Below are 24,356 nucleotides of genomic sequence, written 5' to 3'. Positions count from 1 at the left end.
AAAGCGTGAATAAATTTCAAGTAATAACAGACAAAAAAAAATTATCAACTGCATTTTTCTATTACAAATACCAATTACAATCGACGTAAACGTTATTACAACATAACGATTGACTTCCTCACATCGAAATAAGATAACAAATTTGTTCTAAACATATATTTCATCTCCAAGAACTGTAAAATATTCTCCCTTCCCTTTGCACTTTTATTAAACTATCGATTAGTATTTATTATTGTTCAGTTATTTCGGTAGTGAATCACTTAATTTAAATGTGCATTAAAATAAACAATAAATGATCATTGTATCTACACAATGCCTGCGATGAACTGTAGCTAACAGAGGGCAACGATTCAATATATTCATTATCAATAATTTCACATGAATTTAAACAATATAAATGATGCATTCAGCAGTGAAGTGGCTAAACGAATTTTCGCATCTCATTAAAGCGCCATTATCTCCTTAATGAGTGCCTTTGCGGAAAAATCTCACAAGACATTTTTCGTTGGAAATTGAATTACCCACAAAAAAGGTCTGAGCCCATTTCTTCGTAAATCCACTCCTTCCCCAGATAATTTCATTTTAACCACTTTAATGATGAATCAATTGACTAATAATCAATAATCGTTACGCATTATATACAGAATAGAATTATCTCTCCCTCAACTAGGCACCGGGTGCCACAGGGGCCTCAGAGAGCCCATCATCACACTGAAGACAAAAGTATTTATAAAAAATATTGTATAAAAATATTCAACTCCAGACGTCGCTGGAGTAGCGCTTCTGTGAGTCCATTTTCTTTATGTAATTTGTTGCTTCCATTTCCGTCATATTGCCCTTCTCCTGGACAACTTTCAGGAGAATATTGTGGACATCGCGTGCCATATTGCGAGCATCCCTAAACAAAAACATTAAATCGTTAATCCAAACTTTTCGAAAATTAAAAAAGTGTTTTTTTTTTAATTTTGTTGTTGTTCCTTTTCATTTTTAATTTATCAATTTGTTCATTTTTCCTTCACTTTTCAGTGCAACTTACCCACAAATATAGACATGTCCATTCTTCGCCCCGATAACGTCCCAGATCTCGTCCATGTTCTTCTCCAGAAGATGTGTCACGTAAACCTTTTTACTCTGCTCCCTGCTGAAGGCTGTGTGCAGTTTGAGGGTTCCACTCTTGACGTACTCCTCCAGCTCCTCCTTGTAAAGGAAGTCCTCGTCCCTCGTCCTGCAGCCGAAGTACAGGATAGTGTCTCCAACCTCTTTGCCGTCCTTCCTGGCGATGTCCCTCTCCTGGATGAAGCCTCTGAAGGGAGCAATTCCAGTTCCTGGCCCCACCATGATGATTGGAGTGATGGGACGCGAGGGCAACCTATTTTTTCATCAATTAATTAACTGAATAATTAATTAATTCTCCAGTGAGAATGAAAATGAGGGGTCACTTTTTCAATTTATCATTTTTTAGTTCATCATTTTGATTTCTAAAAATCAAGACGTGAAATAATTTTCCTCTTCAAATTCTTTGAATCACCAAAAAGCACGTCCACTTTTGCGAAATGTGGGAATGGGTTAAAAAATTCGATTTATCTCTCACTCACCTGAACTGGCTCTTCCTCACGAAGATGGGAACTGTGCTGGGTGGGTCTGTGGGGTGTTTCTCCTTCAGCCAGGTGGTGGTGACCCCCCTGTTGATCCTCCCCGTGGGGGTTTTGTACTCCACAACAACAGCTGTGATGTGAATGTCCGAGGGGAAGAGCTTGGACGACGAGGAGATTGAGTAGTACCGACACTGGAGACGCGGCAGGAGCTCGCAGAGGTGGTCCAGCGCTGGCTTCAGGCTCTTTATGTCCTCGAGGATGTGCACGATGTTCCGATTGTCGTTGACTATCCACTCCTGGTACAGGGCCTTGCCCTCGGCTGTCGTCGACGCCATCAGCTTCAGCCTCTCCTTGTCAACTGGCTCCGAGCAGTACTCGGCCAACTCCTTCAGGACGTGGGTCCTCGGGTTCCCCGTTATGTCCAGGTAGTGGGTCAAGGCTGTTCGGTAGCTGCAGGGGCAGGGGAAGGGGTGCTTCTTGGTGGACTCCTCGTCGGTGTTGGTCAGGGTGATCACTGTGTCCAGGTCGACGCCGCATTTGTCACCGATCTTGTTCACGAGCTCCGAACTGTTGACGGGGTAGACCGCCACGTGGTCACCCGCGTCGTAGCGCATCTTCGCCCCGGATATGTCGAACTCTATGTGCATGCAGGAGCGCTCCGATGAGGGGCCGTGCAGCTCCCGGTTCACCTTCACCGGGGCCAGGTACGGGTTCTTCGCGTCGTAGGGGCTGGCGGGGGAAGTCGGGAGTTATTAATTGGAGAAAAGTTTTTGTGTTGGGTTTGGGTGGCTTTAAGCGGACGAAGCTTGGGGTTCGGAGCAGTGATCGGCATCAATCATTATTCCAGAAATATTAACAGATTTTTTTCCCCAGAATCACCGAATTCATTCGTTTATCATTGGAACTGAGGAAAATAATTGAGAAGTTACATTTTTCAAGTAACTATTAGGTAAATAATTGAAAATTTCCTGAAAAAAGAGTAGAGATTATCAAATAATCGTCATTCTTCCGAATTCGATTATTGATTGCGAAAATAAAATTCGGAATTTGAATATTTAATTGTTGATTAATTTAATAATTGAAAATTAAGTTCTATTACTTGATTGAGTATTTATGAAATTAATGATAATTATAATTTATGATTATGCCTATCGATGGTTCGGAGATATTATGGTACCCTTTTTGCCAATTGTACCCTTTTCGCTAATATTCACGTTTTTTGAATTTTTCTGGTAAATTTTTGATCGGATTGATGTGAAAAAATATACCGTTTTTGCGTTTTATCATTACTTAATGACTCACAAAATTTCATGATCGTGCAATTATTTTCCTGCGTTTTTTCTCAAACTTTTCGGAAATTCACAAAATTTTTCGCCAATATTCACGTTTTTTTTAATTTTTCCGGTAAATTGCTGATCAGATTGACGTGAAAAAATATACCGTTTTTGCGTTTTATCATTACTTAATTACTCACAAAATTTCATAATCGTGCAATTATTTTCCTGCGTTTTTTCTCAAACTTTTCGGAAATTCACAAAATTTTTCGCCAATATTCACGTTTTTTTTAATTTTTCCGGTAAATTGCTCATCGGATTGACGTGAAAAAATATACCGTTTTTGCGTTTTATCATTACTTAATTACTCACAAAATTTCATGATCGTGCAATTATTTTCCTGCGTTTTTTCTCAAACTTTTCGGAAATTCACAAAATTTTTCGCCAATATTCACGTTTTTTTTAATTTTTCCGGTAAATTGCTCATCGGATTGACGTGAAAAAATATACCGTTTTTGCGTTTTATCATTACTTAATTACTCACAAAATTTCATGATCGTGCAATTATTTTCCTGCGTTTTTTCTCAAACTTTTCGGAAATTCACAAAATTTTTCGCCAATATTCACGTTTTTTTTAATTTTTCCGGTAAATTGCTCATCGGATTGACGTGAAAAAATATACCGTTTTTGCGTTTTATCATTACTTAATTACTCACAAAATTTCATGATCGTGCAATTATTTTCCTGCGTTTTTTCTCAAACTTTTCGGAAATTCACAAAATTTTTCGCCAATATTCACGTTTTTTTTAATTTTTCCGGTAAATTGCTCATCGGATTGACGTGAAAAAATATACCGTTTTTGCGTTTTATCATTACTTAATTACTCACAAAATTTCATGATCGTGCAATTATTTTCCTGCGTTTTTTCTCAAACTTTTCGGAAATTCACAAAATTTTTCGCCAATATTCACGTTTTTTTTAATTTTTCCGGTAAATTGCTCATCGGATTGACGTGAAAAAATATACCGTTTTTGCGTTTTATCATTACTTAATTACTCACGAAATTTCATGGTCGTGCAATTATTTTCCGGCGTTTTTTCTCAAACTTTTCGGAAATTCACAAAACTTTTCGCCAATATTCACGTTTTTTTTTTAATTTTTCCGGTAAATTGCTCATCGGATTGACGTGAAAAAATATACCGTTTTTGCGTTTTATCATTACTTAATTACTCACAAAATTTCATGATCGTGCAATTATTTTCCTGCGTTTTTTCTCAAACTTCGGAAATGCACAAAACTGTAGAAAAAATGCAGGAAAATGACTGCAGTAGCATGAAACTTCGTGAGTCAGTCAATAATGATAAACGGCAAAAACAATATATTATTTCGCGTCAATCGGATCAATAATTTGCCAGAAAAATGAAAAAACGTGAATTTTGGCCGAAAGGGTGTGGCAACATCCTTAAACTCCGTGGCGTATTTTTTTCGTGAAATATACGTTCATTGGCATTGATGCAAAATATGAGTGGCCTGAGTTCAGTTGTGAGATATTGCTGTCGTTCTAGTGTCCTCAGTAACATTAATGGGATTATTTTATAAAATCAAAATATGCGCGTCCCCTGAATTAAAATATAAGTAACTTACGGTCTCTGAGTCTTCAGCGAGTGCAGCCTAGCAATCTCCCCAGTGTAAACCCTCTCAGCAGGCACGTCCAGGTGCTCAGTGAGCTTGTACTGACGAATGCTGACATCCTCGCCAGCACCCTCGATCCCGAAGAATTCACACACCGCCGGCCAGAACTTGTCCTTCCACGTGATGAAGTCATCCTCAATGCTGTCCAAAATCGATTAAATAATCACGTTAATTCAGTTCAACTTTGGCAAACGAATGAAGCAGAATCATATTTACTTTGCGTCGTCGTCCCCGAGCCCCAGCTCGTGCACCCTCGTCGCACCCAACTGCTCCAGGCGATGATCCACGTAAATAGCTACTTCATTGTAGTGCTCGTAGGTCTTGTTACCAAGACCAAACACCTGGAGACGGAAAGCAGCAAGTGAATAATTATTGAATTATCATATCATTTTTCTTGTCCCTCATAAATTAACAATGCAGTTTTGAATCTTGCATTTAATTTCCTTCTGTCTGTCATTTATATCGCGATAAGAAGTTTAATGATAGTTAAAAAATATTCAACGGAAAGGTTTCCTCATTTCGATGAGGAAACGTGAAAAAAATTGAGAATATTGAACGTCATTAAAATTATATTTTGCACAGAATTATCGTTTTTTAAACTTTCGTTGTTTATAAATAAATAGTTTATTAATAAATAACTTTGAACAAATTTTCGGAAAACTTATTTTTTTAGGTATTAACTCAATTTCTGGTAAAATTCTGAATATGAATAATTTTTTTACGATTCCAAACTGAAGAATTTTACGATCGAAAATTAATTGTTTATGAATTAGTTACAGAAAATGCTCGCAAATTTAAAATGATTCCACCAATCCTCTGCCAAATATAGAGATTCAATTTTTTCCGATTTTTAAAACAGTTTCTATTTTAATATCGAAATTCAAATTCAGATCTGCAAAATGAAAATAACAAAACGAAACGACAACAGATCGACTACAAGAGTAAAGCCAAAGTACTTGAACATCTTTGAGCTCCCGAAAAAATCCGAGAATTTGAAAAACAAATAAACGTCTGCACTAATTAAGTGTTAATTAATGTCAACGACATCTCCATTATCAACGAAAAAAAAAATCTATCACTTTCCCGAGTTTCAAAACTCCAAGTCCGCACTTTATCTCAAAATATAAAATAAATGAAAAAAAAATATCTGGACTTTGCGCCATCAGCTGATAATTATTCAGATGTCCCCATTCATTTGAAAAATTAGAAAATTATCATTTAACATTCTCAATGCAGAAGCCTATAAAAAAACGTCAGACTGTTCAATTTCCATCAATCATGAGGAATCGAAAATTCGATGGATTTATTAAATTTTGAACTAACATTTGTCGGGAGACCTAGTACCGAGTACTGCCGCGCGCCTCTAGCGCCCCCGTATCTTGGAAAACTCCACGCGACTTTCCCGAGGCTCTTCAATCTCCTCATATTCCCCTCAAAAATATTTCCTCAACACTGGAAAATTGATATTCGCTGAACACATCACTGCGGACTCGTTGGAATAATAAAAACCGATGGACAAGGTGTGAAACGATGGGAAAACGCTCGACGAATCTCCTCCCCGGGTTATCGCGAGAGACACGTGCGCCGCGGACGTGCGCGTTATATAACTAGTGTGACGTCATGGTGTCTAGTCTATTCGGTTTAGTTCGTGATCGTGCCATTGTGCATCATGAATCACTTTTTGGTTTTCAATTGATTGCGTTGAACTGAAATTATATCAGCCCAGAAATCTCCAACTTCTCAGCCATTTTGGCATTTTGGCATTAATTAATAATTAATAATTAGTGCCAAATTTAATTATAATAATAATTCAATAATAATTATTAATTATTAATTTGTAATTGTTTAACCATTTTGATATGTTGTTCTAAAATTTTAATTTTTTTCAATTTAATAAAGCAAAGATTTATATAACGTTGACTGATCTAATTTTGGAATTTATTCCTCTGATGTCTATCAAATAAAATATCTCGTTGCGCTTAGTCTGGACGGAACGACGAACCGCAATTTATTTCGAAGCAGAGAATGCAAAGAATAACCAAGGACTGAAGGATAGGTTGAACAATTGGTTCATTTTCCAGCAACTCGATTAAACAAGTTGGAGCTAATCCGAGGGGAATAAATAATTTAAAGAAATGTTCAAAAACACGAGGTGGCCGACAGGTGGGCACCGCCATCTTGCTTGGGTACCCCCTCCCTCTGACGCAAGGGTTTCCAACATGGCGGCGCCCCACCTCGCACTTTCAAACATTTCTTTAAATTATTCATCATATTCAGATCATTTTCAGATTGCTTCCGCCGGTTTCTGCAGAGTGAACAATTTTTTCAAGCCATCCTTCGTACTTTTCCGTCTCCCTCCAGCCGAGAATTCACGGAGTAGAGTTCTCCCCGCATTTCAGTTGCTTTTTTTAATCCCGAGGCCTCTCAACATTCTCATTTTTTTCGTAGAATAAACGCAATTCGCAAATTTCACTCGTTAATTCAGCTGATACGTGATTTTTTTCATATAATTTTTTCAAACTCACCGCGTAATTCAGGCCATTGAGGTCTGCATCTCCATTCTTCAACCAATCAACAAACTCCATGGCATTGTCCGTTGGATCACCCTCACCATAAGTCGCCAGACAAAAAACTGCCAGACTATTAGGAATGGACTTGAGGTTCACCAGTTCTTCCTACAAAAAAATTCAAGAATCATCCAGGGGGTCGCCCATGACCCCATCAGCAGATCAGAAAAATCTACTTCGAAAAGAAAAAAGACGACCCGTCTTGCCCCATTGGTTCTTTCATAAACCCCGGGGCAAAACAGGTCTTTTTTTTTACAATCTAGGGTAGAATTCTCCGATCTTCCAGATGAGAGTGGTTGGAATTGCCGACATCTTCAGCTTCATTTTTTTTTTCAATTACCATGTCGCTCTCTTCAGGATCTGCGACCATTCCCTTCATTCGATACCTGACCCCCTCCTTGGCGAGTCGCCCCGCGAATTCTTCGCCAGTACCAGTCTGGCTGCCATAGAACACCACCAAACTACGACCCGAGGTCTTCAACTTTTTGACGAATGAATTTTCCGACTGCGCTGGGGCACTGTAAGTCGTGGGCTGAATGGAATAGGATTTTGTGGTCGGTGTGTACTCCTCCTGCTTATTTCTCCTCATGAGGTACCACACCCCGGCGAGGAGAAGGGCCCCCAGAAGGACAATGTCCAGGGTGCTGAAGAGTGGTTCGTCCACCAGCTCCGCCCTCTCCTCACCTTCCAGAACTGGGGAACTCGACATTCTCACGGCTTGTGGAAGCGATGCGTCTGCAGTCTGGAATGGATTAGATTGAAAGGAATTTATCATTTCGGCGAGACGCAAAAATCCCGAGGGACACCAAAATGTAACATAATTAGGGGAGGGTGGGGTAAAATGGACACTAGACTTTTTTTTAATTATTCATAACTCAGAAACAAATATATCAATCGAGCTCAGTTTAGGCTCGTCTAAAAGGGAAAGAGTTGTTCTTTGCACTGAAAAAAAATTGAATTTCATCAACATTTCAACCTCTCATTAACTCTTTTCAAAAAGTATTATTGTAGCTGTTTTCGTTCAATTTTCCATCGCCGATTGGTTTTCCTTCGATATTTAGTTCACGTATTTGGTTTGTTTAGTATTTTGTTTGTTTTTAATGTGAATTATCGGGAGATACCGGGGCAAAACGGGTCTGCGTTGAGAGAAATTGATTTTAGGAATTTATGTTTTGTGAATTTCATAATTCAGAGGGATTAATTGGTCATTAATAACACGTATATCGCCAACTTTATCGCCCCTACTTTTATCACGCGAGCATTCGTTCCAAAGTCGCTCTCTCCGAATTGCTAAATAAGGCAGCAGGTTTATGCGCTTGGTGAAGATCTACTCTCAATAACAAAAAGCGATGTACAAATCGCGAGGAAAATACATTACGTCAGCTCTCGATGCGAGACGAAGGCCAAAATCGTCTCGTCAGCTTCCGCGTGGTGGAGGGAATGAAAAAGAGAAGGACGAAGATGATGATAGACTAAAAGTGCGAATAAACTATTCCTCTTCATCTATTTTCAATTTTTTATGCATCTACTCAGATCGAAATGTGAGGCTGTGAAGAGGGAGTTCAATGTTATTGCCATTCTGGGATTTTATCGATGGCAGCACTTGGAAACGTAATAACTCGAGAAACAATCACAAGTGCGGTGTTCTGGGTGGGGGCTATTGGGTGATTAGTCTCGGAGATATTAAACTTTGTGTGTGAAATTATTTTGCTCAATATCTCGGAAACTAGTGGATCGATCTCAATTTTTCTTCTTTCAAAATATTCGTCACGATGTCTCCGTGAAAATGAAGAAAGCGAATTTATTCAACTTCATATACTCAGATGTTTTATAAATATTGATAATGACTTGAAGAGAATTAAGAGAATGAAGAGTGAAACATCAATGAATAATTTTTAATCTTCGATTAATTTTTTTTTTTCACTTTTTAAAATAATCCGATTAAAATCTGTAATTGTTGAAAAATGAGGGGAGGGTTATTAATTGATTTCTTCGGAAAATTTCAGTTTTCCAGATAACCGTAGATCTTCAAAGATTTTTCTCGAATTACTTGGGAAACCGAAGAATTTCATGAATTTTGTAGGGTTTAGAATTTATGTGTGAAAATCTGAGAACCGAGAATTGATCATTTTTGCGTATGATAAATATGAAAAAATAAAAATTTGAGAAGTGAAGAATAACTTGTGAGTTAAAAAAATTTAGAAATGCTGTTTTTTTTTCTCATGATCAACAATTAGGCAATTTAGATATGTTTTAATATAAAGATGAACTTCACACATACAGCATGAGGCTATAATTTTTCTCGTTCAATATATGTTCATTTCCATCGACATCGAATAAGAATGAGTCCCTTCGCATCACGATTTCGAGAATAATCTCCACTGCCGATGCAGCTGCACTCCCTCAGGAGTGAACCATCACCTTGAGGCCACAAGTCCGGCGGACCGCCGGCGAGGGGGGAGAGCCGGAGAGAACCAGGGACGACAGAACCGGTATCTCCAAACGGAATGGTCAAAAAAAACTACCTGTGATTGACTCCACTGAGACATTACCCCAGACCCGTCCCCGATTTTTATTACGTATTATCTAGTTATACAATCGTATCATTGCATTGACACGCTGCCCCATTGAGTATGTAATCAGAGCATACTGCCATGATCGGGGCTGTCCGTTAATAAATGCCCCAGGTAAATTCAACGATTGAATAATCACAAAAAAAAATTTTTTTTCCCTTCAGTCTGATTCAGTCGAGATGTCGTACGGATGTTTGTTTTAGTTTTTATCCAGTGTATTAACGTCACAGGTAGTTACACCCATGTGGGTACGTCACTGGGGTCATCTGCGCACCTCGGCCACTCAATTCCCTAATTAATTCAGATAATAAACGTCGAAAATGCACTTCCCCTCAATCCCTGTCAATAATTAATTAAATCCATCGGTGGGGGGTCAAAAAATGGCCTCAGTGAATATCCCGGAAAATTTCCGATTGTTTCTTAAAAAAAAAAATTGCCCATTTTGGTCCATCCGTTCACGAAAAAAATCCAAAAATCCCTTTTTTACGATTTTTTTCAATAACCAATGGGGCAAAATGGGTCGTCTTTTTTTTATTCTACCTGATATTTTCCGATCCATCGAACGAAATTGAAATAACTCATCTGGATCTGGAATTTCAGTCGAGTGTCCAGTTGAAATTCATGGAAATGTCCAGTGACCGTGAAATTCTTCCGGCTCAAAGACGATGGGTACCCGCTATCATTATTCCATGCATGATTACCCCGCAATTACATAATTGAATGTAATACGACAATGAGAAATCAAATATATCATTTTTCCTCTAATTTATCATATCATTATCTCGTGAAACCCCTCCCCTCATTGAGATAATACTCCACGTGTAATCAACCAACAATGACAGCCCGATAGAACGACAAAATGACAGTTTTGGGGCTGAAATATGAAGACTAGGGAGACAAATTGTCCGAATATACGAGTAAAACTGACTTGCAAGTTGCATCGCTGACGAATACAATGAGATTGTGACGTTATTCGGGCCAGTAATTATAAGGGAAATTAAATTGACGAGTGAGTCAACGAATGTTGGAGAAAAAGTGAATGAAATGTCGGGAAGTCTACCGCATGTTGAGGACGCAAAGAAAAGAAAAAATATCGAACGAAAATAACGCGATATCGGGTGTCAATTCTATCAGGTAGCGGGGAAAATTAAATCTACCCGTTAAGTCTACCTGAAAAGTCTACCCGAAAAGTCTACCTGATAAGACCACCAGTTAAGCCTACCTATCACGCCTATCAGTTGAGTTTACCTGTTGAATCCAGCCATCAAGTCTACCTTCCAAATCTGCTTGTCTTTATGTGTTGATTCTACGCGTCAGGTTTGACAGATAAGCCTACCCATTAAGTCTACCTGATGAATCTACCTGTAGAATGTGGCCGTCGAGTCAACCTGTTGAATCTACCCATTACAATCTATCTACCAAGTCTGTGTAATAGGGCTGTTCTTAAATCTGTCCGCTGAGTCTACGTGTCAAGTCTACCCATCAAGTCTACCTATTAAGCCTGGTGAAATAGTCTACTGTTCTATCTACCTATTAAGTTTACCTGATAAGTCTACCCACTAAATTCAGCGGATAAATCTACACATTAAATTTACTTGACAAGTCTACCCAATAAATCTACCTGCTAGGCTTATCTATCAAGTCTACCTGTCAAGTCTACCTGCTAAATCTACTTGTTAAGTCTACCTGTTAAATCTACACATTAAATTTACCTGATAATTCAACCCATTACGTCTACCTACTAAATCTACCCTTTAAATTTACCTGATAAATCTACTCTTCAAGTCTACCTGCTAAGACTACCTGCCAGATCTGCCGATCAATTGTACCAATTAAGTCCATTCTTGAAAAAAAAATACATTTATCAATTAATAGAATCGGTAGGCCCGATAAGTTGTAGATATCGACTAGTTTAGAACTGTTATTGCCCCATTTTAAAAGTGAAAAATAACGATAAGATCCTATTAGGCTTTGCAATTGCCTAGACTAGGACGTTGTTGTCACCGTGACTTGTCAACAACTCTCATAATGCGGAACTACTCGACAATACGTCGGCCAGTCGTGAAGTCATGAAGTATTACAAATAGTAAACAATTGTTACGTGAAGACAATTCCAGTGGAATCGCGCAGATTTTTTCTTTCATTTTCGGACGACGTGAAAGATTTTTCGAAACTTTTTTTTCGGGCAATTTACTGGGGCGATGTAAATGTTTCTGACTGATGGCTGGGGTCGTTTCTGACCCCTGGCTCTCGTCAGGAGAATGAGAATGATGAAATAATGGAAATGACACTTTTTGCAATTATGTAATCGGTATGGGTGAGAGTAGAATGAGAAAGGACATTCCCCGCAATAACTTTCACTCGCAAAATGCCAATTTGCTGGAGTCATTTAATTTTCCTTTTTCTACGAATAAATTTCACGAGTGCCAACCGATTTTCAATATTAATGAATTTTACTCACCGGTAAATCCATATTCACCAGTAAATTGAGGGGAAATAAATTTTTAATTAACGATTAAAATTAAATTTTGCAATTTGTTAAATTTTTCTTTTGTTCACAATTTTATTCTGATTCTATTGGTTATTAGGGATTGATTGGGGGATTTGAATTTTGATTTTTCCAATACTGATAATTAGGACGACCCGCACTTCGCGAACGGACTGCACGCAACTGTCGCATGAATTCACGAACCCCTCGGAGTTGCAGAAAATTTTACCCCTCTCTCCTGTGTGGTAACAACGTCACTCGGATAAATCACGAGCACTATCGATGAAAAACTGACGAGTCATCAAGTGTTACTCGACACTCGCATGACTGACTGACGCGGCATCGTGATTTTACTGAATTATTAATAATTTCTGAGTTAATTGCTCTTATCAGCTTGAAACATCGAAACTATTGAACTTGATGGTCAATATCTCGCGACTGAACGAAGCGATTTGGACGAGTCAAGGCTCATTTTAAAGTCTGTGAAGATATCTCGATATCTCATAGACTGCGCATATTTGCATTGATCACAATCGTTAATAAAATAAAAGATTCTGACACGAATAAAAAAAAAATGACGAAATGATTAAAGACAGTAAGTCAATTGTCAGAAAACCAAACTAGTTGGAGTCAGCAATCAGAATAAAAACAATCATCATTATTCCTGTTCCGTTAATCAATTGAATTGTTGAATTAACATAGATAGTCTTGAAGGTTCATTTCAAAGTCGGTAAAAATACCTCGAAAATGAAAAAAAAATTGTTAAATTTCACTCAGCCAATTTCGACTTACAGCATATTGAAAAATGGTAATTCCACTCCAATTAATTAAAAATTCTTGCAATTTTTTTGATGGATAATTACTCATGAAATAAAAAATAAAAATGAAAAAATGAAAAATGTTCTCACGTGCTCGTGCACATAATTTCTCATCACCTGATTGAAAACCCCACAAAAAGTGATTTATAATTTGAAGAGTATCAATGTAAATTGATGAGAAACACTGAAGGTTTCAGGTTGGTAAAAAACTATCATTTATTTACGACGTATACAATGCAGAATTCTCCATATGCGAGATTGTACATCAAGGTCTCAGTCACTTGCAATGAATTCATCATGCGCTCAAGTCGCACTAGATTTTTCTCCCGTTTAACCCTCAAAAAAAATTTACCCTCCACTGCTCTCCCGTTTGACCCTAAAACCACTTGACCCTTCCCCATTTTTTAGAGCCTGAGAAAAAAATTATCTGAATTTTTCCCTCATATCTTGCTACTCCTAATTTTTAATGTTCTCTTTATCATGTCGCATTACCCGTAATTATCACCATCATTAAAGTTCCAAACAATTTTTTATAATCACTTTAAAAATAAAATCCAATTACACGAGTTGCTGGTGAAAAAAATTGTTTTGTCGCGATGAAATTACACAAGTCTCAAGTCAAGTCGTGGTTTGAAAAAATTAATTGTGAACCTTTTGCCATGAGGCTGGATCAAGGTCGCCTCGGGGAGTGGCCTTGCACGCCATGCGAATGGTCAATTAGAGTCCGAAAAGTACGACAAAATCTGGAAATATGTTCGGATTCATTTTCCCCTGATTAATGGGTTAATTTATGCCCGAGCAAAGTGCCACGTACGTGTCGGAATATGCAAAATTTTTCGGTGTACGTGAGTGAATGGTAATTACGAGATGTTGGGGAAAAATGGTGAGAAGACTAATGAAATTTTTTTAAATTATCGTAGGGGTGATAAAAAATGAAAATGTGCAGGAAAATTTAGATTATTTTGTTTTCCATCTTTGTTACTGAAGGAAGCGATGGAGGGTCAAATGTGAGGGTCAAACGGGAGAGACAGGTGAGGCTTAAATGGGAGAGACGAGTGGAGTGATTACTTCGCTCGTCGCTTTCGTTTGAGCCTCTTGAGTCCTCAGCCTGTCCCTCCCATTTGACCCTCAACACTTTTTGACAAACGGGAGAGAATGTGGGGGAGTCAAATTTTCCTGAGGGTTAAATTGGAGGGACGAGTGGAGTGGTCACTGCGCCAGTCCTCCCATTTGACCCCTCCGCCTGTCTCTCCCGTTTGACCCTCAACACTTTTGAACCCTTACATAACGAATTTTGCTTCAGTGAAAATTTCCCCATGAAAAAGGTAAAATTATGATATTAAATAGTTTATTTTAGCTTTCATTTAGTTAAAATAAACGAAATAGATTGATAAATTTTCATTTGAGGGGAGCGCCGGGCAAAGTGGAACCTTAAAAAAATAATGAAGGGTCAAATATTCTTGAGGGTCAAACGGGAGAGACAGTCGGAGGGTCGAATTTTCCTGGGGATTAAATGGGAGAGACGAGTGGAGTGATCACCCGTTTGACCCTCAAACATCCAACTTCGCTCTTGATCGGTTTCGAAGAGTTGAATGTCGAGGATAATTACGCAATTGTTTTCGTGAGAAAGTTGATAAAAAAATTTGTTGTTTTCTGAATTTTCAAGGGTTTCCGACACAATGGAGCCCTTTGATTGGGAGAATTTGAATCAGACGGGTCTGCTTGTTATTGTAGCAGTGCATGCTGTCATCTGTGGGTACCTCATCCTCAATAAAGATAAATCCAACGGAAAACAAGATTGATAGTCAAGGTGACAGCTTCACAAATCATCTCCTCGTGAGGTAAATTATTTATTCAACTGAGGAAAATGGAACGACGCACCATTACACAATTATCACATTGCATTCTCTTGAATGAAACAAATCGAGTATAAATTAAATGCCCATTGATACTTCTGTTAATTCTCCATTTATCCCATTAACGAGTGGTTTTCGCGAAAAATGTGCCTTAATATTTTTTGTAGCTTATGAAATTCTCAGTAAAAAATATTTTATGGCATTTTCCTCCAAAGCCCTTCATTACCGAGATAAATGAATATTTAAACAGGACAGAAAATCACAATCGCGAGCATTATTCATAAAAGCATCAAAACTACTCGTGTGAATTCTTCGTCTATCTCATTAACGAGTGGTTCTAGCGAAAAATGTGTTAAAATATTTTTCGTAGCTTATGAAATTCTCTACGAAAAGTGTTATATGACATTTTTGTCTAAAGCCCCTCATTACCGAGATAAATTAACATTAAAACATGACAGTAAATGAATTTCACAGAAATTATTCATAAAACCGTCGAAAATGTCAGAAAAATAATTAAAAATTCATCAGTAGATCGAAATATTCCCGTTTTTACAGACACTACACCTCCTTCATCCTGAGAAAACATGAATAAAAATTATGGAGAAGTCCTGAAGCCCGATTCCGCCTCTGAAACCTGGAAACTCCTCGATTTCGGTTTTAATAGCAACTGGGAGAGGCCAGTGGCTTGTTCGGAGGAGTCTGTCGCCTCGAAACTGTACAAAATGTTTCTAGAATGCATGAGGAAAACCCAGGTCAATGGCAATTCCCTCCACAAACCCCCTGACCCATGAATTAAATCCGGAAAACTTGGACAAACTGATAAATCGTTTAAAGAATCGAAGGAGGAAGGAGGGAAACGACTGGGCCACAGCTCCCGATAAACGTCTGCCGCATTATGTCTGCCTTGAACCCTGATCCGAGATACATTATGCATGAGTCGAGGAATTGAATAGAATTCTAGAAGTTTTATACAAAATTATTGATGATCATTCAAATTCCAGGGGAGGTGTAGCAAATTAAACAATTATGAAATATTAATTCGGTTTGAATGAGAAATAAAATTATCTATGCATTCAACAATTTTTTTACAATTTTTCAGAAATTCTTTTGAAAAACTATGATTTTTTAATGAGGGAATCAATGGATTTTTTCATCTCTAAAATTAAACTGAATTTTTTAAAGAAAAAAAAGTGATTTGAGGGAAAAATTATTAAAAGAATTGAATATTTTTGTAATAATTAAACATTTTTTCTTGTTTGGAATAATTATCAAAAGTGTTGCACGTTTGAATGATTTTCTTGGATTTTTTTCTACTTAAATTTTAATTTTAATTGAATTTCAATTTTATGAAGATTGAGAATTCTTTTAACAAATCAGTTCGACTTTGAATTATTCTCGCAAATTGTCATGAGTCAGAAGCGTCAGAGCCTAGCAACTAGACTCGATGATTTTTCCGATGAAATAGAGTGTCATTAAGTGATAACAATTCCCTGATAATTCTCAAACAATAAAACACTTGAAACTCTATATTCAACCCCTAAAAAAATTTTCCAGTAAAAAAAATACACAACTTTAAAAATTAAGATGTGGGAACGCGCTTTGAATATTCAAAACGCGTTGCGATGCATTTTTTATTAGAAAAAAGCCTCAAAAAAATCAACATCGATTTGTAAATATTCATTAATTTCAAAAATTGGAAAATGAATTTTAAAAAATTATTTCAGCGCAAAAAATTCTCTTTGGAATATCAAAAACCCCTGCGGTGGACTTCTTAATAACAATTTTTAATAAAACAGCCTTGAAAAAAATCAATAAACATCGACTTTTAAATATTCCTCAGTTTTAAAAACCAAAAAATGAATTGAAAAAAAAAATTAAATTTCAATTTTTAAGTTAAACTTCAATTTTCATTTAATTTAATTAATTAAATTGAAAAAATAAAGTTTTTTTCCGCACAATTGTCGATGAAAAATCATTAAAAAATCGATCGCCAACGATTTTCAAATACTCGTCAATTAAAAAAATTTAGAAACGAATAAAAAAAAATCATTGCGACGTAAAAAATTACCTTTTGAATGGCAAAAACTCCTGGCGATGCACTTGCGCACAATTTTTAATAAAAAAGCCTTGATACCATGTGACGATCAACTCCACAAGCGGTTTCAATCGCCTCCCACTACGTGTCTCTTCCTCAATCTGTCTCGTTAACGCGCAGTCGCCTTTTTATCGCCAATGTTTTTACATACCGTAATCCAACCGGTCCTCGACTCCACTTTGTACTGTACTTATTCAAATTCGGAGTGATTACTACTGCTATTAATTTTTTTTTGAATGTTCGGCGCTCGAACTATTTCCAGAAGATTGACTTTTTACTGGGTCTTGCGGGCGGAATGGGGGGATTTGGAACCTTGCGCGGCCACGGGTCAGAGCCGACTGGCGTCGCGCGATGCCTCTTCATTTTTATCACCGACATTCAAGTGGGGAATTATCACACGTAGACACTCCACGCGATTTTTGCAAGGAGATGAAAATAATTCGATTATTATTCCTCCTTTTTTTCAATCCCTCTGGCCAATCGATGCCGTTATTCTTTGCGCTGCGGAATTCCGGGGATTAGGAACACGGAGAACTGGCGGCAATATTCAAAAGAATTTTTTATCTATTTCATTCTGCATTTTTTAATGAGATTAATTCATATGGACGTGTTTTGACTGGGGTAAAATCAGAATTTTTAGTAAATCTAGAATGATTACAGTACTCCCTGTCTATCGGGTATGGGAATCACTGAATAGACTGATGGTCAAATACAATGAGAAGAAAGTGGATAGTCTCACATCACCAGCGCAAGATTTTTTTAAATCACCAAGACCCACGAAATCATAACAATTACCTATAGTCAATGTTTTTCAAAATGTGTTTTTAATTTGATTCTGTAATTGGCTAAATAAATAATGAACAAATAAATAAATAAACAAATAAATAAATAAATTTTGGGGACAGATTGGGGAGGGAGGTGGACGTTTTTTTCAGTAGAAAGTTCGAGAAATGTTGAGAAAAAATAATACCCGTTTAAAAATATCCCAAAACTTCAATTTTTCGGAAAAATTTTGTTTTTTCAATTTTCTTGGCAACGACTGGGGCAGAACGGGTCGTGGTTTTATAATTGAGTATTGAATTTTTCTATCTATCCTATGGGGTCCATTTCCCCTCCTTTTTCCTCAAATAAAAATTTTCAATTTCCAAAAAAATTGATTAGTTGTTAATTATTTGTGTGAAAATTATTTTTGAGTCTTGGGAATTTTTTTATAAATAAATATCGATTTTAAGACATGGATTCAATTTAAAATTTGATAATAACACTTGGAAAATTTTTTTTAGATTTTTTTTATTGCAATTGAGCCGTAAAAATTTTTTTTGACTAGAGGAAAATTGCAAAAACACTGGGGTAAAACGGGTCATCTGTCTCTAGATTCAATGCTTGATTAGGAGGTGCATCTCAACCATTTTGTAAGCCTCTTCTCCTTCTTCTCCACGTCTTGATGCTTCTTAAGACCTGAAAGATATTTTTCCTCATTAATTTATCCTCGTTTTACAATTGTTCTGGTTGATTTAAAAATGTGAGAATCACCCACTTATGAGGTCTGACCCAAGAGTCACATGTTCACTCCTCGAGGATTTCATTTCCCTCAAGACAGTTGCTTCAAACGACAGTGCAGCAATGCGAGAGAATAGTTCAGGAACACCATCACCAGTCTTGGCCGATACCGCCCAGTACTCGGCCGTCATTGCCTCGGCCACTGCTACTGCGCGTCTCTCGATTATCTCGTAAACTTGATTCGACTTGCAACAAAAACCCATTTTTTACACCATTTAATTTTTTAAGAGGCCTCGGGAGCTAAAAAAAACACTGAAATGTGGGGAAAACTTTGCGCCATGAATTCCCAGCCAAAAAAAGCCGAAAAAATCTGAAAGATGGCTTAAAAAAATTGTTCATTCTATAGAAACCGGACGAAGCGAGTTGAGGATAATTTAAAGCGAATGAATAATTTTAAAAAATGTTTAAAAACACGAGGTGGAGCCGCCGCCACATTGAAAGGGGGAGGGGTACCACCGCAAGATGGCGCCTGCACCCGCCAACAGCCTCGTATTTTGAAACATTTCGTGAAATTTTTCCTGTTCAGGTCACTTTCTACTCATTTCAGTAGTTTTTTTTAGTCTCCAGGCCTCTCAATCGTTGGACTGATTATTTACCAGCAAATCTCTCTTTGTTCCCACCAAGAACACGTGACACGGTCCAGTATTGCTCTTCATCGCCTCCTCGAGCCACTGTTTAGAGTGGGAAAGGGTGAATAAACTCCCGAGATCGAAGACAATCATTATCACTTTGCGAAAAAAAAATTATTTATTTATTTAGAGCGATTGGTTAATTTGGAATTTTTAGGGCTTACCGTTGGCACCCCTGTAATAAGATGCTGCGATACACTTGAATCGCTCTTGACCCGCTGTATCCCATCTAGAAGTGACGAAATAGATGTCTCAATTAATTGTTAATGACAATTTATGATGAAATTGATCGTGAAATTACATTTGTAAATTGAAGGGGACTCCAAGAATGTCAAATCGCTCGACTTCAAAGTCCACTCCGATCGTTGCTTTGTAGTTGTTATCGAATTTTTTGTGACAGAAGCTGAAAAAATTGTTATTGAATACAAGATTGTTGATGGAGAGGTCTCGAGAGGAAACAAGAATTATGGAAATGGATAAAAAAACTCGTGAAATTCGCGGGAAAACTTTGCGGCATGAATTCTCAGTCATCAGGGAATAGAAAAATCTGAAAGATGGCTTAAAAAATTTGATCACGTTATAAAAACCGGATAAAGCGAGTTCAAGGTGATCTAAAGAGCATAAATAATTTTAATGAATGTTTAAAAATGCCAGGTGGGGGCGCCGCCATCTTTGAAGCCCATTGCGGAAGAGGGAGGGGGTAGCCCAGCAAGATGGCGCCCATACCTGTTGACCACCTCGTATTTTTGAACATTTATTTAAATTTTTCATCCTCTCGAGATCATTTTTAACTCGTTTCGTGCAGTTTATGGAAATTTTTCAAGCTATCCTTCAGATTTTTGCATATTTTGTCGGCTGGAAATTCTTTCCAGTCCTTCTTTCACTCCCGAGGCCTTTTAATAGTTCCGGAAATTCGTCCGCTGTATTGCCGTTTTTATTGGAAATTACCGATTCACCAGAGACGTTTTTCCGACTGCTACATCACCCAGAACAATTACTTTAGCTATTCTTGGGACTGTTGCCGCTGATGAGCACGCCTGACGCACTAGATTATTAAATTCTCGCTGCTTATAAGGTGTTATGGAACTGGAAAACGGGGGAGGCCAATTTACAATCTGAAATTAATACAAAAAAATTAATTTCATTGAAAAAAAAATTCCGCAGCAAATTGTTGCATTTTTTCGTTGCAGTGGGAGCGGAGTGAGCGGAACGAGCGAAGCGAGCGGGGCCAACGCCCTCTAGTAGAGAACGAACGAGAGAATGAATTCGGCAGAGTGAAATTATCCGATTTTTGCAATCATTTAACTCTTGATGAATTGAAAATCTTCGTTTCACTTCATTTCCTCGGAGTCAAATTCAATGGTTTATTATTTTTTAATTTGTCTCGTTAACAAATGGCTCTAAGAAAATATAAAAACAATTTTTTTGTAGCTGACGAAATTTTCATCAAAAACAAAATTCCGTCTAAAATTATTTATTTTCATCAAGTAAAATTTTCACTCAATTACTCACTCTTCTTTCTTCATTAGCCACTGGCTTCAGCATTTTATAAACAGCCGATCGCGTCTCCAGCATTATTTTACCCAGAACGAGTGAATTGTCCCAAAATTCCTGGCCCTCAATTTTGAAAAGATCGTCCAATGGCCTTATCAAAAATAAAACAAAAATCTCAACTTTATTTCCACAATTTTAGTTATTTTTTCGTAATTCAACAATCAAGTGGACGTGAACTCCAGCTTCTGTTGTCAATTTCCCCACAAAAACAACATTGGTTGCTGTGACAGGTGCACGTTCAAGTTTTTCCCGGGGTGGGGGGTGACATTTTGACCCTCGGTCGGTAAAATACCCGAAATGTTGATTTGAATCGAGTAGTCGTGACTTGTCAGTCAATTTCCGGCGCTCGGTCCAGTCCTTTTCAGCAAAATGGCTCCCAAACCGAAGCCCACGGACAAAGCAGGTAATTGTTTTCGTTAGTTACCCTCAATTATCACCAAAATCACCCAAAAAAATCATCATCCCCAAGTAATAATCCATCTCCTGGTTTTTGTTCACAATTTTTGCAGAATTAATTACATTTTTTTCGTGCTTGAAGTGAAGTTCTCGGGACGGGGGGCCATGTGCTTCGTGTCAGTCACATGGGGACCATTATTTACATGAAAAATAATTTTTAATGAACAATAGACGAGTGTGAATAATTGTTAATATTTTTTGAAATTTTTTTAAAGTGAATTTTTGGGGGAAATAAGTGAGTAAAAATGTTGGAGAGTATTTGTGGGGTTTTAGGTTATGTTTCTTGCTTTGAGATTAGTTCCTACATTTTTTTAAAATTATTGTGGTAATTTGTCGAATTGTTTACGCAATGATCGATTTATAAAGCAGTTTCTAATGATGAAAAAGTGAGATAATTGCTTGTTTGATTCCTTTTCACGATTTTGTAGGTTTTCTTGGATTTTATTGATGATTTTTTACCCATAAAAAATTATTTTGATGCATTTCGTTCATGTATTAGCGAAAAAAGTGGAATAATTACTTCAGGAATAAATTTTTTGCTCAACATTTATCATAAAAACACGAAATAATCATTTGTTTTCAATCATTTAAAGTCTCTTATTCATTTATCGAGAACGCACTGATAATTTTCAATAATTCAGTTTAATTTTTATAAATTCTATTCTATTTCAAGTTCATCGCCTCGTCTAGTATGAAATTCCCTTAAATTGTGATGATTTATAAATTAGTTGGGAGCAATACTTAATTTAAGAGGGAATTTTTTGTGAAGAACAAGTGAAGTAAATCCAGTAATTAATCATTTCAATCACTTACTTATTTCATAATTTTTTTTAAATTGCATGAGTTTAGCTGGCAAGCCAGCCGAGAAAAAGACCGAGAAGAAAGCGGAGAAGAAGCCAGCGACAGCTGCCTCCACCTCCAAGGTGACCAAACCAGCGGCCAAACAGCCAGCTAAGGATGCAGCCAAGGCTGCCAAGCCCGCTGCCAAGGCAGCAGCCAAGACCCAGAAGGGGGCAGCCAAGAATGCTGCCAAACCTGCAGCCAAAGCAGCACCAAAGCCAGTGACTGCCAAGCCCAAGGTCAAGAATGTTGCACCTGGCAAGAAGACACCCAAGGGTGGAAAGGCTGCACCTCTTCAGAAGGCTCTCAAGGCCCAGAAGAAGGTAAAAAATTAATTACTTCAATTTTCTTCAAACTTCAATTTTGAAGACTTTTATCAATTTTTTTTTTGAAGATTAAAATCTAAAATTTATTTTCAATGTTAACGTGTGAAGAAGAGGGAAATAATCATTGAAAACATTTTTATTCGTCATTTTAATTGAGTCTGGAGAATTATCTTGAATCAATTCTCAAAAGAGATTATCTTCTGATTTAGGGTAGAACTTTGATTTAAAAAATTACTTTTTATCCCCGAAAATTCAGGAGTGCTTTCAGGATTGATTTAATTATTAAATTCTTGTGTTGAAATTTGATTCGTGAAGTTAATTTTGAGTTAATGGTCTCGTCTAGTGTGAAATTCTCCCGAGGATTATTTTTAATCATTAAAAATTTATTTATTACAGATCTTGAAGGGTGTCCATGGCTCTCGTGTGAGAAAAATCAGGACTTCGGTTCATTTCCACCGTCCCAAGACCTTCAGACCCCCCAGGAATCCAAAGTACCAGCGAAAATCTGTCCCCAACAGGAACAGGTAACAAACTTCTCCACAAAAAATGCTTAAACCTCTTTTTTCATAATTGTTCATCAATTTATTTATTATTTATTTTTGATTATGGTATATTGCCTCTAGCGCGTGCTATCATTTGTCCTGAAATTAAAAATTTTGTGTCGAATTAAGATTTATTCAAAATGATTTTGAAATAAAAATAAAACTTTATTCAGAATAAATTGAATTTTAAGTAAAAGTGACATTGAAGATGACGATTTGTTATTATTTTTAGAATGGATGCCTACAACATCATAAAATTCCCCCTCACGACTGAGGCAGCCATGAAGAAAATCGAGGACAACAACACTCTGGTGTTTATTGTGCACACACGTGCCAACAAATACCACATCAAGGCATCAGTGAAAAAGCTCTACGACATCGATGTCGCCAAAGTGAACACCCTCATCAGGCCCGATGGCAAGAAGAAGGCTTACGTACGTCTCACTCGTGACTACGATGCACTCGATGTCGCCAACAAGATTGGTATAATATAAGTATTTTTATTATTCCATTCTACTTGTATAAAAATATAAAATATCTGTGCTGAATAAATTTAAACATCTGTGCAGGATATAATTGCCCATTATTTCTCCCAAATCCATAGGTAATCACCAAAATTTTGAATTAAATTTTTCAATTGGAAGTAAATTGAAACATTCGAGTAACAAAAAAATTTAAGATTTTTTTAAATTCACAATTCAGATCACAATTTTAGATGATTTTTTTTCATAATCTAAATGTTTTAATCAGTTCAACAAGAGTTTTGATCCAAAAAATCACTATTTTCCCTCAATTTTTTTCCTAATAATGCGTCTAGACTCGAAAATCTATTTAATTACGCATTAACCATTAATTCCTAGCATTTTCAATTAAAAAAACAATTTATTTCATCAACATTTCATGTCCCAAAAACAATTTTCAAACACCAAATTATTTTTTCTCACCAAAACCTTCAGTTTCCTTCGAAAAACCAATTTTTATCTTTAAAAAATTAACTATTTCGCGCACTTTCCCCTTCCCCATCCAAACATACCCTAAAACTCATTACAAAAACCCAAATAATCAACTATTCCCCGTCCTCTCCCAACATTTTATATCCCAAAAGCAATTTTTAACCATCAAACTTTTTTTTTCTCACAACCTCGTGATTCTGTAAAAAAAAAATATTTTCTCCCCTCGAAAATAAAAAATTAGCTATTTCATAGCCTTAAAATACCCACAAACTCCAAATAATTGACTATTCCCCATCCTCTCCCAACATTTTATATCCCAAAATCAATTTTTAACCATCAAACTTTTTTTTTTCTCACAACCTCGTGATTCTATAAAAAAAAACATATTTTCTCCCCTCGAAAATAAAAAATTAGCTATTTCATAGCCTTAAAATACCCACAAACTCCAAATAATTGACTATTCCCCATCCTCTCCCAACATTTTATATCCCAAAATCAATTTTTAACCATCAAACTTTTTTTTTTCTCACAACCTCGT

At 36.8% G+C, this 24,356-nt stretch overlaps 3 protein-coding genes across 4 annotated transcripts; 1 reads left to right on the top strand and 2 right to left on the bottom strand.

Moving 5' to 3' along the window:
• Positions 1–24: 24 nt before the first annotated feature.
• Positions 25–17,288, bottom strand: LOC107037428 (NADPH--cytochrome P450 reductase). Of its 2 annotated transcripts, none has more exons than XM_015255983.2 (8): positions 16,932–17,288; positions 7,469–7,870; positions 7,087–7,236; positions 4,778–4,902; positions 4,514–4,702; positions 1,596–2,324; positions 1,037–1,369; positions 25–898 (listed from the first exon to the last, which is right to left on the bottom strand). In XM_015255983.2, exons 2-8 carry the CDS (start codon positions 7,835–7,837, stop codon positions 754–756), a joined length of 2,040 nt encoding a protein of 679 aa, XP_015111469.1. In that variant the 5' UTR covers positions 7,838–7,870; positions 16,932–17,288; the 3' UTR covers positions 25–753. The 2 variants fall into 2 exon arrangements, with proteins under 2 accessions (XP_015111469.1, XP_015111468.1); XM_015255982.2 differs by lacking the exon at positions 16,932–17,288 and adding an exon at positions 12,163–12,360.
• Positions 17,289–18,331: 1,043 nt separating this feature from the next.
• Positions 18,332–20,878, bottom strand: LOC107037383 (ras-related protein Rab-34). The gene is made up of 7 exons (XM_015255912.1): positions 20,660–20,878; positions 20,096–20,262; positions 19,449–19,550; positions 19,312–19,376; positions 19,115–19,245; positions 18,496–18,703; positions 18,332–18,416 (listed from the first exon to the last, which is right to left on the bottom strand). Exons 1-7 carry the CDS (start codon positions 20,720–20,722, stop codon positions 18,346–18,348), a joined length of 807 nt encoding a protein of 268 aa, XP_015111398.1. The 5' UTR covers positions 20,723–20,878; the 3' UTR covers positions 18,332–18,345.
• Positions 20,879–21,018: 140 nt separating this feature from the next.
• Positions 21,019–23,436, top strand: LOC107037378 (60S ribosomal protein L23a). The gene is made up of 4 exons (XM_015255906.1): positions 21,019–21,104; positions 22,007–22,320; positions 22,720–22,847; positions 23,098–23,436. Exons 1-4 carry the CDS (start codon positions 21,071–21,073, stop codon positions 23,357–23,359), a joined length of 738 nt encoding a protein of 245 aa, XP_015111392.1. The 5' UTR covers positions 21,019–21,070; the 3' UTR covers positions 23,360–23,436.
• Positions 23,437–24,356: the final 920 nt, after the last annotated feature.

The sequence above is a fragment of the Diachasma alloeum genome, unplaced genomic scaffold (genome assembly GCF_001412515.2).
Source record: "Diachasma alloeum isolate Michigan unplaced genomic scaffold, Dall2.0 Dall_scaffold_00219, whole genome shotgun sequence".
NCBI classification, from domain to species: domain Eukaryota; kingdom Metazoa; phylum Arthropoda; class Insecta; order Hymenoptera; family Braconidae; genus Diachasma; species Diachasma alloeum.
Note: the sequence above shows the minus strand (reverse complement) of the source record. Positions and strands in the feature narration are given on the sequence as shown.